General features: G+C 45.3%; 1 protein-coding gene across 2 annotated transcripts; it reads left to right on the forward strand.

Moving 5' to 3' along the window:
• The first annotated feature begins 1,845 nt into the window (after window positions 1–1,845).
• LOC108522062 (protein SSX4-like) lies at window positions 1,846–11,652 on the forward strand. 2 transcript variants are annotated; one of them, XM_017862162.1, is made up of 8 exons: window positions 1,846–1,894; window positions 2,366–2,454; window positions 2,890–3,004; window positions 3,684–3,779; window positions 5,688–5,737; window positions 7,665–7,800; window positions 10,187–10,291; window positions 11,066–11,652. In XM_017862162.1, exons 2-7 carry the CDS (start codon window positions 2,386–2,388, stop codon window positions 10,285–10,287), a joined length of 567 nt encoding a protein of 188 aa, XP_017717651.1. In that variant the 5' UTR covers window positions 1,846–1,894; window positions 2,366–2,385; the 3' UTR covers window positions 10,288–10,291; window positions 11,066–11,652. The 2 variants fall into 2 exon arrangements, with proteins under 2 accessions (XP_017717651.1, XP_017717650.1); XM_017862161.1 differs by lacking the exon at window positions 1,846–1,894 and adding an exon at window positions 2,615–2,737 and having other exon boundaries at window positions 2,386–2,454; window positions 11,066–11,651.
• Window positions 11,653–17,677: the final 6,025 nt, after the last annotated feature.

Genomic DNA, 17,677 nt, shown 5'->3' on the forward strand with positions numbered 1-17,677 from the left:
TGCAGTGAGCTGATATCCGGCCACTGCACTCCAGCCTGGGCGACAGAGCCAGGCTCCGTGTTAAAAAAAAAAAAAAAAATACCACAAAGCTTACTGTTCTTACAGAGATTCAGCTGGTCTTTCTTGTCTGTCTGTCTGTCTGTCTTTCTTTCTTTCTTTCTTTCTTTCTTTCTTTCTTTCCTTCCTTCCTTCCTCCCTCCCTTCCTTCCTTCTTCCCTTCCTTCTTCCCTTTCCTTCCCTTTCCTTCCCTTCCCTTCCTTCTTCTCTTCCCTTCTTCCCTTCCCATCTTCCCTTCCCGTCTTCCCTTCCCTTTCTTCCCTTCCTTCTTCCCTTCCCTTCTCCCTCCCCTTCTCTCTTCCCTTCCCTTCCCTTTTCCCATCCCTTCTCCCTTCCCTTCCTTTTCTTTTCAACAGTTTTTCTCTGTGGCCCAGGCTGGAGTGCAGTGGTGGGATCTCAGCTCAATGCAACCTCCGCTTCCCAGGTTCAAATCTTTGAGTGAGCCCAGGAGGTCAAGACCAGCCTGGGAAACATAGCAAAAGGCAGGGTGGTGCATGCCTGTAGTCCCGAGGACGAGGGGGGAGGATCACTTGAGCCCAGGAGGTAGACACTAGCCTGGACAACATAGCAAAACTGTCTCTACTAGAAAAATTAAAAATATTAGAAGGGGCTAGGTGGTGTATGCCTGTGGTCCCGAGGCCGAGGCAGGAGGATTGCTTGAGCCCAGGAGGTCAAGGCCAGCCTGGCCAACATAGTGAAACCCCATTTCTACTAACAACAAGGACAACAAAAAATAGCATGGGCAGGGTGGCTCGTCCCTGTAGTTCCGAGCCTGAGGTGGGAAGATTGCTTGAGCTCAGAAGGTCAATACCAGCCTGGTCAACATAGCGAAAGCCTGTCTCTCCTAAAAAAAATTATCAGGGCAGAATGGCACACACCTGTAGTCCTGAGGCCGAGGCAGAAGCATCGCTTGAGCCCAGGAGGTTGAGGCCAGTCTGTGCAACATAGCGAAACCCGGTTTCTACTGAAAAAAAAAAAAAATACCGTGGGCAAGGTGGTGCATGCCTGTAGACCCCAGGCTGAGGCGGGAGGATCCCTTGAGCCCAGGAGATTGAAGCCAGCCTGGCCAACATAGAGAAACCCGGTTTCAACTAAAAAAAAACGTGGGCAAGGTGGCGCATGCCTATAGTACCGAGAACAAGGTGGGAGGATTGGCCAAGGCGGATGTAACCAATACCACAATCACGTCCCGTAAGTAAATACCTTTTCCTCTCTCCAGGACTACAGGTAAAGGATGGTAATTGTGTGCACCATACTTAGATTCCCTTCCAAAAATGCAATCAGAGGTTGGAGGGCCTTGGACGGATTTTTTAGTTCCAACAGATGTAGAAGCCACTGAAGAATGAATGCCATGACGAAGTACAGCAAACCTCCGCTAATGTGCTAGTTTGGAACACATTGTGTCTTTCAAGTAGAAAAATCACAGATCGACTATTTTTTTCTTCCCATGGTTCAGACTAGAATACAGATGTTTAACCCAAGATCCAGCGACGGTCTTCAGAGAGATCAAAATCTCCTGATGGCACCTGAGGATCACCCACTTTGTCACACAAAGTGTGGCTGGAGGAGGCAACAATATTCTGCAATGTCACTGCCCAAGGATGATGGACCAATTAGGGCAGTTAGTGAACTCCATCTGGCCAATTAGAAGTCAGGACAGTAGGCGGAACAAGCGAAGCTGATTTGGCGTCTATCAGTCCAGGCTCCAGGGACAGAACCTTCTCAAAACCGGGGCGGAGACTCTGATTTTCCCGCCGAAAGCATCCCCTTGGATTGGCTACTTTAAGTTCAGAGTGCGCATGCTCTGATTTGCTCTTTTGATTCTTCCACAATCAGGGTAAGCCGTGCGCTGATTTTCTCTTTCCGTTCTTCCTACCCATCCCCTCCCCCGTGGTGCCTTTCTTATCTAGCGTTAATAATGTGTTTATATGAGGCAGGTCGCCATCTCAACTCCTTCCTGTCAGTTTCTAACTTTTTCAGGTATGGTATTTTTCCTAGGAACCCTGTAGTAACTTAAGAAATTTAGGCGGAGTGCGGTGGCTCACGCTTGTAATCCCAGCACTTTGGAGGCCACAGGTGGTGGATCGCTTGAACCCGGGAGGTGGAGGTTACAGCGAGCCAGGGTCGTGTCACTACAACACGCCTAAGCAACAGAGCGAAAACCTGTCTCAAAAAAAAAAAAAAAAAAAAAAAAAAAAAAAACCTCACTCAATTCATTCCTTCGGCGCCGGGACTACAGGCACACACCACCCTGCCCAGAGCACCAAAGGTCCTGTGGCTGAAAAGACTCAGGCTGTTTCTCTTGCAGGTCAGACTGCTCCCGCTGCCATGAACGGAGACAACACCTTTGCAAGGAGACCCAGGAATGATGCTCAAATATCAGAGAAGATACAAAAGGTGAGGAGACCTGGAGGGGGCAGAGTAGTGGCCCAGGGGACAGTGTGGGGTGAGTAGGTTTCTGAGGGGGAGAGGACAGAGGTACTGGGGACAAGGAGCAGGGTCTCGGGGGAGATCTGGACCCTTGGGAGCCCCCCACCCTCGCTCTGTCATCACCTAGCATCCCTGGAGACAAGTCTGTGACCTTGCACTTCATTTGGTGACTCTCAGTCCACTCTGGAAGGTGGGAAGAGAGTCAGCCAGCAGCATTAAAGCCCTACTGAGTGACAGGGGAGAAGCTAGGGTAGGTCCCCGATGTTGTCTCAGTTAGCCATGGCATCAACCAGGACGGATTATCATCCCCACTTCCCAGATCCAGCACACAGGAAGCGGCTCCAGCTCAATGGCAGACATCCCTAGCTGAGTCACTGCCAGAATTTCTTTTTTTTTTTCCAGGCCTTCGATGATATTGCCAAATACTTCTCTAAGAAAGAGTGGGAAAAGATGAAAGCCTCAGAGAAAATCATCTATGTGTATATGAAGATAAACTATGAGGTCATGACTAAACTAGGTAACAGAAAGTTCTAGGTACACAGAAGTCTGGGGACACATGAGCATCCCTTTTCCTGCTTTGGTTACTTCTTAGGCTACAGAAAGTACCCCACATTTTCATTTTGTGTAGGGAAAAATCTCAAGGCAGCTTCTGGGTGTTCTGCTTTTCTGTATCCTGCAGGGCTGAGGGCAGGGACTGGCCACAGTGGAGCTCATACCTGTATCCTGCACGTTTCTCTCCCTTAGGCGTCTTTTCTGATGAGCCCAGCTGTCTCTGTGGCATCCCTCCATCCCCTCAACTAACACGCATACCCTCCCTTCCGTCTCTTGGCTTCTCTCTCTCTCTCTCTCTCTCTCTCTCTCTCTCTTTTTTATGAGTCAGTCTCACTCTGTCACCTAGGCTAGAGTGTAGTAGTGCAATCATAGCTCACTGCAGCCTCGAACTCCTGAGCTTAAGCAATCCTCCTGCCCAGCTTGTGGAAAAGCTGAGGCTACAGGCACGTGCCACCATGCCAAACTAATTTTATTTATATTTTGTAGATATGGAGGTCTCTCTATGTTGCCCAGGTTCGTGTTGAGTGCCTCGCCTCAAGCAATCCTCCAGCCTCAGCCTCCCAAAGTGCTGGTACTACAGACATGAGCCACTGTGCCAGGCCTAAGCTTGTCTCTTAAAGAATAAACATTTTGCTTCTTTCTAGGTTTCAAGGTCACCCTCCCACCTTTCATGTGTAGTGAACCGGCTGCAGACTTCCACGGGAATGATTTTGATAATGATCGAAACCGCGGGAATCAGGGTGAGTAGATGGGAAGGGGCTGGAAAGGGTCTCCTCAAGCCCAGTTGCTTTTCAGCTCAGCGACCTGGGAAAGATCCTCAGACATTTGTTCCCTCATACACTTCAGGGCTGAGTGAAAAAAGAAATTGCATACAGAAAATTAACTGCAGAGGCCAATCATATAAAATTCTAAAACATGCAAAACAAGAAAATAGATTTTTATGGATAATAAGTAAATGGTAAATGTATACAAACATGAATGTGAATAAAAAGCCATGAAATTAAGGTGACTGGCTGTAAGTGGAGGAGGGAGGGAGGGCATGGATTGGTGAGTGCTGCACAGACAGCTTCAGCTGTGACTTATTGATAGTATGTTTTGCGTTTTTTGGTTTTTTTGTTTGTTTGTTTGTTTTGTGTTGTTTTGTTTTTGAGTTTCACTCTTGTCACCCAGCCTGGAGTGCAATAGCAAAATCTGAGCTCACTGCAACCTGCACCTCTCAGGTTCAAGCAATTCTCCTGCCTCAACCTCCCAAGTAGCTGGGATTACAGGCACCCACCCCCACATCCAGCTAATTTTTGCATTTTTGGTAGAGACAGGGTTTCACCATGTTGGCCAGTCTGGCCTCAAACTACATGACCTCAGGTGATCCACCCGCCTCGGCCTCCCAAAGTGCTGGGATTACAGGCATGAGCTACCACTCCTGGAGTGTTTATACTATTGCTAATATTCTGAATAAATAAATCAGATCTAAGATAACCGTGAGGTAATGTTGAGACCCGACTGGACTCAATTTTATTCCCCATACTTTTCTGTGGGTTTGAAATATTTCTTTTTTAAAGGACATGTTGTTCTTCCTAAGCACTGTTAATGAATCAAAGGACATTTAAGAAAATGTTAGAAGTGAAAAAAAGAAAATGTTAAAACTAGATCTGCCAAAAACTTCCAGAGTTTGTTTCATTAACAGCATGTGGGTATTGAATAAGTATCTTAAGAGAGGGTGATGAACACATTATGTAATAAAGATTGTTGTTTCTCTATATTTTATCAAAACCAAATAGTCCTCACATTCCGCAACAACCCCTATTCTCCGTGTTGAGCTTGGAAGAGAGTTTGAAAGAGTGATCCCTTATCCAACACACAGAGAGCTTTCCCACTTCTCAGTGAGCAGAGATAATATAGGGTGACAAACAGACGGGTTCTTGAGTAGAGATCTTTGTGCATTTCAGGAATATAAAGGGGACATATGTATTTACTTGCTCTTCTGCTCTGAGAACACAGTTATAAGACAAGGTCAGAAAGTCCAAACTGTCTCCAATAGACCTATTACTCCCCAACTAAACAGGCCAGATTCTACCATCTCCCACAATCACTATAAGAGGTCTGAAAATCCAGTGCTTGAGTATCTGCCAAGTTCTTGACATTAAAGGAGTGTCTTTATACTGAAAATATTTCAGAGCCACTGGACTAAATCANATACTGAAAATATTTCAGAGCCCCTGGACGAAATCATCCATGGTTCATCACACATTTAACAGCTTAATTGACGTACTTATGGTATGTGCACTTCACCCATTTGAAGTGTACAGTGATTTTTAGTTGTTGCACATCTTGAGTGGATACAGTTCAGTTTCCCAACAAATCAATTTAATTATCTGGGAGAAAGTAAAAGATATGTAATGGAATAAGATGAGACTGTGATGGGGTTTAACCCCCATCTGATAAACTATGAGATGGAAAATTCTGAACTGATGCCACAGATAAGTGAACCAACCATTACTAAACGTAATTCAGAAGCAAATCTCAAATAACTCCTCAACAATGAGTGGACTCATAACCCTCTGCTGCAGAATGCCCTCATGCGACAGAAGTCTCTCTAGAGTTTGGAAATCTTTCCCAACAAATTAAAATTCTGATGTGTTCTCTTTCAGTTGAACGTCCTCAGACGACTTTCGGCAGGCTCCAGAGAATCTTCCCAAAGGTGAGTATCTCTCAAGTCTAAAGGACCAGAGAACCTTTGTCTCTCCACGGATGTGAATACAGGTAAGAGTGGGAGAATATAAAAAATGCCCTCATTGCCTCCTTCTCCCCATGTCTATCACAACACCTGATGTAGCATCGACGGCTTGATAATACTAAGAGTTGTGATCCTTAATACTTCTTTTAATCCATAAGAAGATCTCTATGACGTTGTTTCTGTTATTATCTCCAAATAATAATGAGTCACACACTTCAGCTGTCATCCATATAAAAGCCATGTGACTTGGCGCAAATCTTCTAAGTTCTCTGAGCTCCAGATTCCTGGTCCATGCAATGGAAGTAAAGAATCACAGTCCATGTTTTAGATCATGGTTATCAGCAACATAATAATAAAATGAGGCTATCCGGTACAGAGATATTAAAGAATTTTCCTGAGGCGCAGTGGCAGGGGTAGTCTAATCCAGAACTCCAAGCCATTTAAAACTCGTTCACGTTTGCATTTGTTTATGAAGTTCAGATGTTGCTCACTAGGGCTTTACCCCACAGGGCCTGCTGGTGCTTCTGTTGAGACACCCACTCTCACAACAGGAAGGACCAGCTGGCCTCTGCTCTGTTGCCGGGGCCGCTTGCATGGCTTAGGAATCGCTTTGACTGTTGACCCCTCCCTACTGTGAGCTCCTTGAGGGCCTTGTCTGCACCTGGGGCATCTGGGAAGCCCCAGTCCCAGCCCAGGGGATCCCTCGGAGGCCCCTGAATGAGTGATCCCACAAGTGCAGATTCAACTCTGGTTTAGAGGGTAAAGGGATCTGGGAGTTGGGTTGCCAGTGTGGAGACCGAATTCAAAGAGGGATCATGAAAAGTATTAGTTTTTTATTATTACTACATTTAAACAGTGTTTACAAGCTCAGAGAGCACTTTCCCTTAGCCTATTTTACATGTGTTGCTGACTATTTTGTAAGTGAGGAAGCTGAATAAAAAGTAGCTTAAGGGCCGGGCGCGGTGGCTCACGATTGTGATCCCAGCACTTTGAGAAGCTGAGGTGGGTGGATCACGAGGTGAAAATATCAAGACCCATGTGCCCAACTTGGTGAAACCTCGTCTCTACTAAAGATAGAAAACTTAGCGGCGCGTGTTAGAGCCTGCCTGTAGTCCCAGATACTCTGGACGCTGAGGCAGGAGAATTGTTTGAACCTGGGAGGCAGAGGTTACAGTGACCCAAGATCGTGCCACTGCACTCAAGCCTAGCAACAGAGCAAGACTCCGTGTCAAAAGAAAAAAAAAAGGGAAAAAAAGTAGGTTAAGACTGTTGGTCAGTGACACATCCCAATGTAACCAAAATTGGTATGGGTACCACCTTACTTAATTCCACATTCAATGTTGGTGCCTCTGTAGGGTGATATGTCATATCTGGTACTGCTTTCTTTGCTGCCTAGATTAATTTCAGCAAACCATTTCTTTCTCTCTCCCTTCCCTGTATTCATCTCCCCACACTATCTTTCCCAGCAGTGTTTTGTCACCTCTCTATGTTTTTACATTTACTCTCCCAGCAGCTGTCGACAAGCTTATATGGGATCCCTTGTATTTTATAGAAGCTCTTCCTTTTGTAGACCTTGTGAATTCTTAGAATGCTATTCTTCTCCAAATCTTCTGTATATGACACTCTCAATTACATGGAGATTTTGCTGTTTGCAAGAATGTCAGTCTTAAAAGACTGTGAAGATAAGCATTCTATCCCTGGAAAGCCCATTCATTTAGGCCATTCCTTTCCCTTCTAACCTCCCAGGTTTCTCCTAATATAGGCCTATGTAACTCTCCCAGTGTTGTTGAGAACATTGATTAAGGTAATGCATGTGAAGACACTTTGTAAGCTCTAAAACACTATAGAAATGTCACTGATACTGTTTATCTGTGACCTTCACATTATAAAGATCATGCCCAAGAAGCCAGCAGAGAAAGAAAATGATTCAAAGCAAGTGGCAGAGGCATCTGGCCCACGAAATTGTGGGAAACAGCCGTGCCCCCCGGGAAAACCAAGTAGCTCTGAGAAGATTAACAAGACATCTGGTAAGAGGAAACAATTCGAGAACAACCCCTCTGGCTTCCCTGGCTATGTTCAGTTGTGGGGACTGGGTGTGTGGCATGGATCCCAGACAAGCCTGGGTCCAGGCTGGGCTGAGGAACTCGCCCAGCTCCAGATGAGATGTTAGACATGACTTCCAGAGACACAGACTGGAGTTGTCACCCATACAAAAACCATGTGACTTGGGGCAAGTCTTCCAAATTTCCTCAGCTCCAGGTTCCTAGTCCATAAGATGGAAATAAAGAATCATAGTTCATAAGTTGTTTGGAAACATTACATTTAATCTAGAAGGCCTGATGACATGAAAGGTGCTCAATCAATTCTATCTGTGATGACCTGCAATCATGTCTTACTCAGCTCAATGCCTGATACCCAATACAGATGTGCTTCAGAGATATTGCAGGTTCGGTTCCAGACCACTGCAATAAAGTGAGTCACACACATTTTTTATTTTTGGTTTTGCAGTGCATAAAAACATTATGTTTACACTATACTGCAGTCTACTAAGTGTGCAATAGCATTATGTCTAAAATGTACATACCTTAATTTTAAAATAATTCATTGTTAAAATGCTAATAATCTTCTGAGCCTTCAGTGAGTCACACTCTTTTTGCTGGTGGAGGGTCTTGCCTCAGTGTTGATGGCTGCTGGCTGATCAAAGTGTTGGTTGCTGAAGGGTGGAGTGGCTGTGGCAGTTTCTTAAAATAACACAACAATGAAATTTGCCACATCCATTAGCTCTCCCTTTCTTGAAGGATTTCTCTGTAGTATGTGACGCTATTGGATAGCATTTTACCCACAGTAGAACTTCTTTCACAGTTGGAGTCAATCCACTCTAGCTATGAAAGTCCTAGATGGCATCTCCTTCCAATAGAAGGCTAGTTTATTTACATTGAAAATCTGTTGTTTAGTGGAGCCACCTTCATCAGTGATCTTAGCTAGATCTTCTGGGTAAGTTGCTGCAGCTTCTCCATCAGGGTTTGCTCCTTCACCTTGCATTTTTATGTTATGGAGACAGCTTCTTTCCTTAAACCTCACAAACCACCCTCCTCTAGCTTCACACGTTTCTCCTGCAGCTTCTTCACCTCTCTCAGCTTTCATGGACTTGAAGAGGGTTTGGGTGCTGCTCTGAATTAGACTTTGGCTTAAGGGAATATTGTGGCTGGTTTCATCTTCTATCCTGACCACTCAAACTGTCTCTATTTAAGCAGTAAGGCAGTTTTGCTTTCTTTGTCTTCCGTTCACTGGAGTATTAGTATTATTATTTCCTTCAAGAACTTTTCCTTTGAATTATATACTATTATTTCCTTCATAAACTTTTCCTTTGCATGCACACCTTGGCTGTTTGGTGCAAGAGGCTGAGCTTTCAGCCTATCTTGGCTTTCAGCACGCCTTCCCCACTAAGCTTAGCCATTTCTAGCTTCTGATTTAAAGTGAGAGACATGTGACTCTTCCTTTCATTTGAATAATTAGCCACCATTTTAGGGTTGTTCACTGTCCTAATTTCAGTGTTGCTGTGTCTCAGGAAATAGGGAGGCCCGAGAGAAGGAGGAGAGATGGGGAACAGCTCATCGGTGGAGCAGTCAGACCACACACAACACTGGTCGATTAAGTTTCTCATCTTCTATGGGTGCAGTTCCTGATACCCCCAAAACAATTACACAGAACAGGGTGACTATAGTCAATAATAACTTAATCGTACATTTTTTAAAAAACTAAAAGAGTGTAAATGGATTTTTTGTAACACAAGGATAAATGTTTGAGGGCATGGAGACCCTATTTTCCATGATGTGATTATTACGCATTTCATGCCTGTATCAAAGCATCTCATGTACCCCATAAGAAGATACACGTACTGTGTACCCACAAAAACAAAAAACAAAAATTATTTTAAAAGACTAAAGAACAACAAAACAATTGCAATAATAATATCAAAGTTCACTGATGACAGATCACAATAACAGACATAATAATAATGGAAAAGTGTAAAATTGGTGAGAATTCCCCCCAAAAAATTGCAGCATATGCAAAGCACTGTAAAAACAATGTGCCATAAAACAAGGTATGCCTGTGTGCCCTTAGCAAATACGTGCAGCATGAAAGGAGGTATCCATGAATGTTCCCGTAAGTGAAGATGTTGGGAATCTAAACTTGACAACGGAAGGAGCCAGAAGCTAAAACTTTAACTGGCATTTGCAGTGTACTGGTGTGGGTCTAAGGTCTCAGCCTCTCTAAGCCAGAGAATGTGAAAACCTGGATAAAGAAGGCCCATGGGCACGTGGGAGCAGGGAGGCATCTCCTTTTGAGAAAACAGAGCCTAACACTTTCCAACCTACCCAACCCTCATCTTCCAACTCTTCTCCATCATAGGACCCAAAAGGGGGAAACATACCTGGACCCACAGACTGCGTGAGAGAAAGCAGCCGGTGATTTATGAAGAGATCAGCGACCCTGAGGAAGATGACGAGTAACTCTGTAAGTGAACCTTCGGCTCATCCCCCACATCCCTGCAGATGTGCTATTCTGTTATGGTACCGGTATCCCATCTTATCACTTGTTCCCCAAATCATTACCTTCTCATAATTGTCTAGGGTACAGCATTGAGGCTGAATGATGAGATTTCCCATGCTCTTTTCTTTCTATTTTTTTTTTTTTCTTTTTGAGAGAGAGTCTTGCTCTGTCGCCCAGGCTGGAGTGTAGTGGTGCAATCTTGGCTCACTGCAACTTGTGCCTCTCAGGTTCAAGCAATTGTCCTGCCTCAGCCTCCTGAGTAGCTGGGATTACAGGTGCGCACCACCACGCCAGTGTAATTTTTGTATTTTTGGTAGAGATATTGGTCAGGCTGATCTCAAACTCCTGACCTCGTGATCCACCTGCCTTGGCCTCCCAAAGTGCTGGGTTTACAGGCGTGAGCCACCGCGCCTGGCCAATTTCCCATACTCTTTCTACTCCCTGCTCTGTATATCCAGGGATGCTCCCTACCCAGGATGCTGTGGGATCCCAAACCCCAGGTCAGCCCTGATACGCGAGCCACACCTTCCTCTAGCCTAGGACTTGATAATCCAGGCGAGGAAGTCACCGTGGCATGAGCAGATGGTTCACTTCGAGGAACCGTGGAAGGCATGTGCAGGTCCTGAGGTAGGGCAGAATCGGAGTGTGCAGGGTCTGCAGGTCAGGAGGAGTTGAGATTGAGTTATCAGGCAGTGGGAACTCACTGCCACTTACTTTCCTTCTCTCTTCTTGCCTCAGCGTCGGTGATATGACACATGCCCACAATGAGAAGCAGAACGTGGTGACCTTTCACGAACATGGGCATGGCTGCGGACCCCTCATCATCAGGTGTATAGGAAGTGAAAGCGAGTGTTCACAACAGTGAAAAGTTGAGCGTCATTTTTCTTAGTGTGCCAAGACTTCGATGTTAGCGTTTCCGTTGTATTTTCTTGCATTGTGCCATTCTGTTAGATATTAGCATTTTCATTGATGAGCAAGATATACTTAATGCATTTTTCCGTTTGTGTATCCATGCACCCACCTCAGAAAACAAGTATAGTCAGGTATTCTCTCCATAGAACAGAACTACCCTCCTTTCTCCTCAGATGTGACTACTGAGGTCAGGTCTGAGTGTTTAATTTCCAATTTTCTCCTCTGCATTTACACCACACACACACACACACACGCACACACCAAGTACCACTATAAGCATCTCCCATCTGTTTTCTCCATTGCCATGCATCCTGCTCAAGCCCCCCTCACTCCGTTTCCTGTTCAGCATGTACTCCCCTCATCCAATTCCCCTCTATCAGTCATTGACAGTTAATAAACATTTGCAAACGTTCCCCAGTTTTTGCTCCTCTCGTTATTGTGTACACAGCTCTGTGCATGTATGTGAATATTTCTTTAGGAAAGAGTCTTAGAAGTGGAATTGCTGTATCAAAGGAGTCATTTATTCAACAAAACCCTAATGAGTGCATCCTCGTGCTGAGTGCTGTTCTAGGTGCTGGAGAGACATCAGGGAACAAGGCAGACAGATGTTCCTGACCACCATTCTAGTGGAGGATGTTTCCAGTTGTTTGTTTTTTCTAGAGATGGGGTCTTGCTCTGTCCAGGCTGGAGTGCAGTGGCATGATCATAGCTCAATGCAGCCTTGAGCTCCTGGGCTCAAGCGATCCTCCCACCATGGCCTCCTAAAGTGCTGGGATTATAGGCGTGAGCCACCGTGCCTGGCCTCCAGTTTTTATTTTGATGGAGACTAAACACTTCAATCCTGGAGCAGGATTCTGCAGCAGGTGGTTGGGCATCTTGGCCTTCGCTCTCTGAACAATTTTCGGGTTCTAGGGCTGGGACGGCCCATTTGGGAGTATGTGGGAGGAGACACAGATGAAATAGTCCTCTGGGTGATGTGGAGGAATGAGGAAGATGCGTGCACGGTAAACCCTGTGATGGACAGGGAAATAGAAGAGTCCACTTAGTCTCCATGCAGGGGAGCAATGGTGGGAAAGTCCCCTGGACAGAAGCATGAGACTGCCCATCAAGGGTCTCACCAACCAAGGGCCTGGGAGCTGGGGTGGGGACGATGATTTGGAATGCAACAGCTCTTTCTCACAGGTACCGTTATATGGTGCAGAGGGGAAACAGATGTGGGGAAGAAAGGGCAGAGGGGAGTCTGTTTTCGAACAAACCATTGTGTGTGAATGAAGACATCAAGGCCTCCTGGTTCTCCCCAGCCTTGGAAGGAGGACACTGTCATCATTATGCCTATATGATAGATGAGAGACGGAGTCCCAGACAGATGATAGGCATCTTGTCACAGGTCCCACAGCTGGCAGGTGCACCAGGGGCTGAGTTTGGAGCTCACTGACTTCAGAAACATTAAGGAGGACAGGTGTGTGTGATGGAGGGAGGGAGAATTGAACAACCCCTGGGTTCTGTCCCGAGTCACACGGTAGAGGTTTTGGGTTCATTTTCCCAAGACAAGGAGCCATAGGAAAGGGAGAGTGCAGGGAGGGAGAGGCAATCGTGGTCATAGTGGGGACAGTGGGAGACAGAGATATGCAGGGTGGGCAGAAGAGGGGCAGGCAAAGAAGCAGGGGAGACCCAAGGCCAAGTGTGAGCTGTCACAATCACCAGAGGGACAGGGTGCCAGGAAGGAGGTTGTGGGGCTCCAGGAGCAGCAGAAGTTCCCCCGATCTGTGAGCATGTCCTGCCTGGCACTGCAGGAAGAGGTGGCTGCCACCCAGGTTAGTGTGGACATACCTCTACCTGTGGCTCACAGAAAACAAATTCTATTTTATCCCAATATAGTTCTGTATTACACAAATGTAACATTCCGATACTAGATATTGAGTGCCTTATCTTCCACGCAAATAGAGGAGAGGATACCCTAAAAGAGATACTGAAGGATTTGATTTTTCTTTCTCCCTGGGAAGATGGAATCCATAAGTTGTGTTCCCCACTCCACAAGACAGGTGCAAGGAAGGGTGGTTGGAAGATTGTGAGTCATGACAGGGAACATTTTTGCTTAGGTTCCTTGGGGATATAAAGCTCCCGACTATCTGTCTATCATGGATAAAGAGTGAACATGGTCCCCTCTCCACAAATGTGTTTCTCTCCTTCATTATTACTGTGAAGGGCTGAAGATACACCAAGTCCTGATACATTACGTTTTGTGTTATTTTGAGACAGAATCGCACTTTGTCGCCCAGGCTGGAGTGCAGTGATGCAAGTACAGCTCACTGCAACCTCAGTCTCCCAGGCTTAAGGGATTCTCCCACTTCAGCTTCCAAACTAGCTGGGACTACACGCACATGCCACCACACCCAGCTAATTTTTGTATTTTTGGTAGAAACGGCATCCACTATGTTGCCCAGGCTGGTCTGGATCTCCTGGCCTCAGTCAATCCTCCTGCCTCAGCCTCCCAAAGTGCTGGGATGACAAGTGTGAGCCACCTCACCAGGCCTTCACTTTCTTTAATGAGCAATTAGCAGAGTTTCATCTTAGAGGCAAAAGTGGCTACTGCCAGTCAATCTGTCTGTGGTGTTGGAGGGGAATCTGGCTGATTCAGACATTTCAAATTAACTTTTAAATTAACCTACCTGATGATTTTCCTAAGGCCGTTTCCTGCTCCGTGATTTTTTGATTCAGGGTTTGGAGTTTTTCAGAGACTTTGTTACAAAGAGCATCTCCTGGCCAGGTGCGGTGACTTACGCTGTAGCACCAGCACTTTGGGAGGCTGAAGCAGGCAGATCACTTGATGTCAGGAGTTTGAGACCAGCCTGGCCATCATGGTGAAACCCCATCTCTACTAAAATACAAAATTAGCCGGCTGTGCTGGCAGCCTCCTGTGAATTCCAGTTAATGCAGGGGCTAAGGCAGGAGAATCACTTGAACACAGGAGACGGAGGTGCAGTGAGCCGAGATCACACCACTGCACTCCGGCCTGGGCGACAGAGTAAGTCTCCGTCTCAAAAAACAAACAGCATCTCTCGCCTACAGTGATTTGAGCTGTGGTCTGTTCTCCTTGGGTTTCTGTATCAGTCCGATCCCATCTACTCTGTCTCCCTGGAATGCCTCAATATTTCTGGTGAACCACTGACACGTTTTCTTGTTTTCCTCTACTGTTAAGAATTGACCCTTGAAAACGTTTTCTTCCCGGTTCAGTGGAATGTTGAGTGGGGCACGGAATCTATCTGCCATCTTGCTCCAATCATCTGGTTTTAGATATTTTATGTACTTTTGTCACTATAAACGTGTAATTTTTCTCAATTTGATTTTCTAAATGCTTATTATTGGTAAGTAGAAAGCCTTATCTATTACTGTATATAATATTTTGTTACCTGTCTGGGTCCAGCTTACTCTGCATTTTGGCACAAGACTCAATCTGTTTTATTCTACAAAAGAAAACTGACAGGCTGGGCGCGGTGGCTCACGCCTGTAATCCCAGCACTTTGGGAGACTGAGGTGGGTGGATCACCTGAGGTCAGGACTTTGAGACCAGCCTGGCCAAGATGATGAAACCCCATCTCTACCAAAAAATGTTTTTAAATTAGCCATGCATTGTTGGCGCGCACCTGTATTCCCAGCTACGAGGGCAGCTGAGGCAGGAGGATCACTTGAACTCGGGAGGTGGAGATTACAGTGAGCCGAGATCGCCCCACTGCACGACAGTGATTCTATCTCTAAAAAAAAAAAGAAAAAAAGAAAATTCACTTCACAGGCAATAGATAGTGATAAAAGGATAATTTATGGAAGATGTCATAGGGGAGACTGATGGAAAGAAAGGAAGTATATATTTTACAGAGCTGAGCAGTTCACTGCAGAAATCACCAAAACTGCCTTTTCTCCAAAAATATTACCTATAAGCTATTCTACTACTGGTTCTTCTAGTCTTTCCCTCTATTCCAAAACCTCAAATTATCCATTTCCTTATTGGGGTAATTTTCCTCTGCCCAGATCTGGGTCCTCCACAACACTTAACACTGTCTTCAGGCATGTGAATTCCCATTGTTTTAGCTCAGGTTCCCAAGAAAACAAGCTTTGGGCCATATAGGATACCTCTAGACAGACTATACTGAGAAACCATGCTTGGAACGGTGCATGGCAGGAGGAGAGGAGAGGGAATTTATGTACCTGGCTCTCACTCCTGGTTCTTTTTCTTATTGGTCAAAATCTACCCACAGGCACAAACTCCTCCACACTTTTAGATTGCATCATCTGCCCCTTTTGGCAGCTGTCTGGGGAGCCAGATCCCACACTTTGAAGTGTAGTGTTTCATACAATCCAAAAGTGGTAGCAGAGGCCAGGTGTGGTGGCTCATGCCTGTAATCCCAGCACTTTGGGAGGCCAAGGCAGGTGGATCATGAGGTCAGGAGTTTGAGACTAGCCTGGTGAGCATGGTGAAATCCCATCTCCACTAAAAGTCCAAATTTAGCCTGGCATGGTGGCCCGTGCTTGTAATCCCAGCTACTCCATGGGCTGAGGTAGGAGTATTGCTTGAACCAGGGAGGCAGAGGCTGCAATGAGCCGAGATCGCATCACTGCACTCCAGCCTGGGCAACAGAGGGAGACTCCCTCTCAAAAACAAACAAACAAAAGCCAAACAAAGAAACAATAAAAAATGGTAGCAGAAAACAGAAAGTCTGGATATGTAGCTAACTGACCTGCTTGTAGAGCAGCAGCCAGGGGTGAAAACTAAATACTCCCAGGCAAGTCCTAAGTTCACCAAGTAATTGGAGTACCCATCTGCATTAGTTAATTGCCTTATCTGAAAGAAAAATAAAACTCATATCTCTATGACAAGCAGGTGCTTACAGCTTGGAGCAAGGCACCTAGGCTAAACTCCCCTGGTGACAGGGAGACAGGGACATCATCTTCCTCAACGTTCACATTTCAAAGAGATGGCTCCAAGGCCCTGAAGATAGACATTCCTAGGGTACAAGTGTGGTGGCTCATGCCTGTAATCCCAACACTTTGGGAGGCTGAGGCTGGAGGATCACTTGAGGCCTGGAGTTCAAGTTCAACGCATTCCTGGGTTCTAGGGTGGCCAGAGGCTTACAGATCAAAGGAAGAACTTACAAATAGAAATTTTCTCGAGGAAATGCTCTAGGGAGCGTGAAATGGGGAAAGGTATCTTCTTGCAGTTTTGGCAACAGGAAAAATTCAATTTTATGTTTAGTTACCCTTACAATTTCCCCCTTTTGTTATTTTTTTATAGTAACAATACAATTTTCTAATTATCACCGCTGCTATTTCTGTCTTTCTCTGGGTAGTTTACAGCCACCTAGATTGCCAGCAAGTCCACAGTAAGATGCAAAGCAAAGCAATTATCAGGATTATAATAGAATGATTTCTTTTTTTTTCGGGACAGAGTTTCACTCTCATTGCCCTGGCTGGAGTGCAATGGTGGGATCTCGGCTCACTGTAACCTCTGTCTCCTGAGTTCAAGCGATTCTACTGCCTCAGTCTCCCAAGTAACTGGGATTACAAGCATGCGCACCAGGCCCAGCTAATTTTGTATTTTTTGCAGAGATGGGGCTTCATCGTATTAGTCAGGCTGGTCTTGAACTCCTCACCCCACGTGATCCGCCCACCTCAGCATCCCAAAGTGTTAGGATTACAGACGTGAGCCACCATGCTCAGTCTAGAGTGAATTTTTAAATTCAGTATAATATGCACCTTGCCAGGGGGCGGGGCGACCATTCAACACATCATACTGGTTAATTGTGTGAAAGTCAAAATAAATTATAGAGAGAAATCCCTAAATCAAATGCTCTATTTGGGAATCACAAAATTGCAATTCAGGGCATACACAGGGACTAGGGTGGTCTTCAGCATGTGCAACGAAGAAGCAGAAGTTGGAAGTTTTATTAGAAAGAAAAATGTTACATATTGTTTTGAAATGAGGCTCATTGGCCCTGGAGAAGTTGGTTCATTTGCACAGCTTTCACATTCCCCCTTTTGATCAACATCTTTCTTTGAAAACTCACTGATCAGCCATCTTAAAGTGAGGCTTCATTGTCACTCCATGCCAGGATGGACCTGGACCGGTTGTCTTTGTCCCATGTCAAAGGAAAGGTAAGGGAGTCGATATCAGGGACATAGGCCACATTTGAGCCACAAAGAGGTCAGAAAAAAAATATTCAGGGAGATTTATCTAGAGTTCAGCACCAAGTTTCATCTAGTTAGTGCCATCCATATTAGCAATCTTCTTGACGCCCTGGGCTAACATTATCTTGTTGGGAGAACTGGCTTAACAAATATTGGACAGGCAACAAGAACAGAGCTCAAAGATCATAATTCAAAAATAATTAACAATTGTTTTGCTTTATTTTATTTTATTTTTCTTTTTTTTTTTTTTTTTTTTTT

This window comes from Rhinopithecus bieti, unplaced genomic scaffold (genome assembly GCF_001698545.2).
Source record: "Rhinopithecus bieti isolate Rb0 unplaced genomic scaffold, ASM169854v2 scaffold_64294, whole genome shotgun sequence".
Lineage (NCBI taxonomy): Eukaryota > Metazoa > Chordata > Mammalia > Primates > Cercopithecidae > Rhinopithecus > Rhinopithecus bieti.

Excerpts from the sequence above, each read along its gene's own strand:
- LOC108522062 (XM_017862161.1), top strand. The coding sequence starts at position 2,386 with ATGAACGGAGACAACACCTTTGCAAGGAGACCCAGGAATGATGCTCAA. Across the intron at positions 2,738-2,889 it reads GTGACAGGGGAGAAGCTAGG|GCCTTCGATGATATTGCCAA; the intron begins GTAGGTCCCCGA and ends TTTTTTTTCCAG. Across the intron at positions 7,801-10,186 it reads GAAGATTAACAAGACATCTG|GACCCAAAAGGGGGAAACAT; the intron begins GTAAGAGGAAAC and ends TCTCCATCATAG.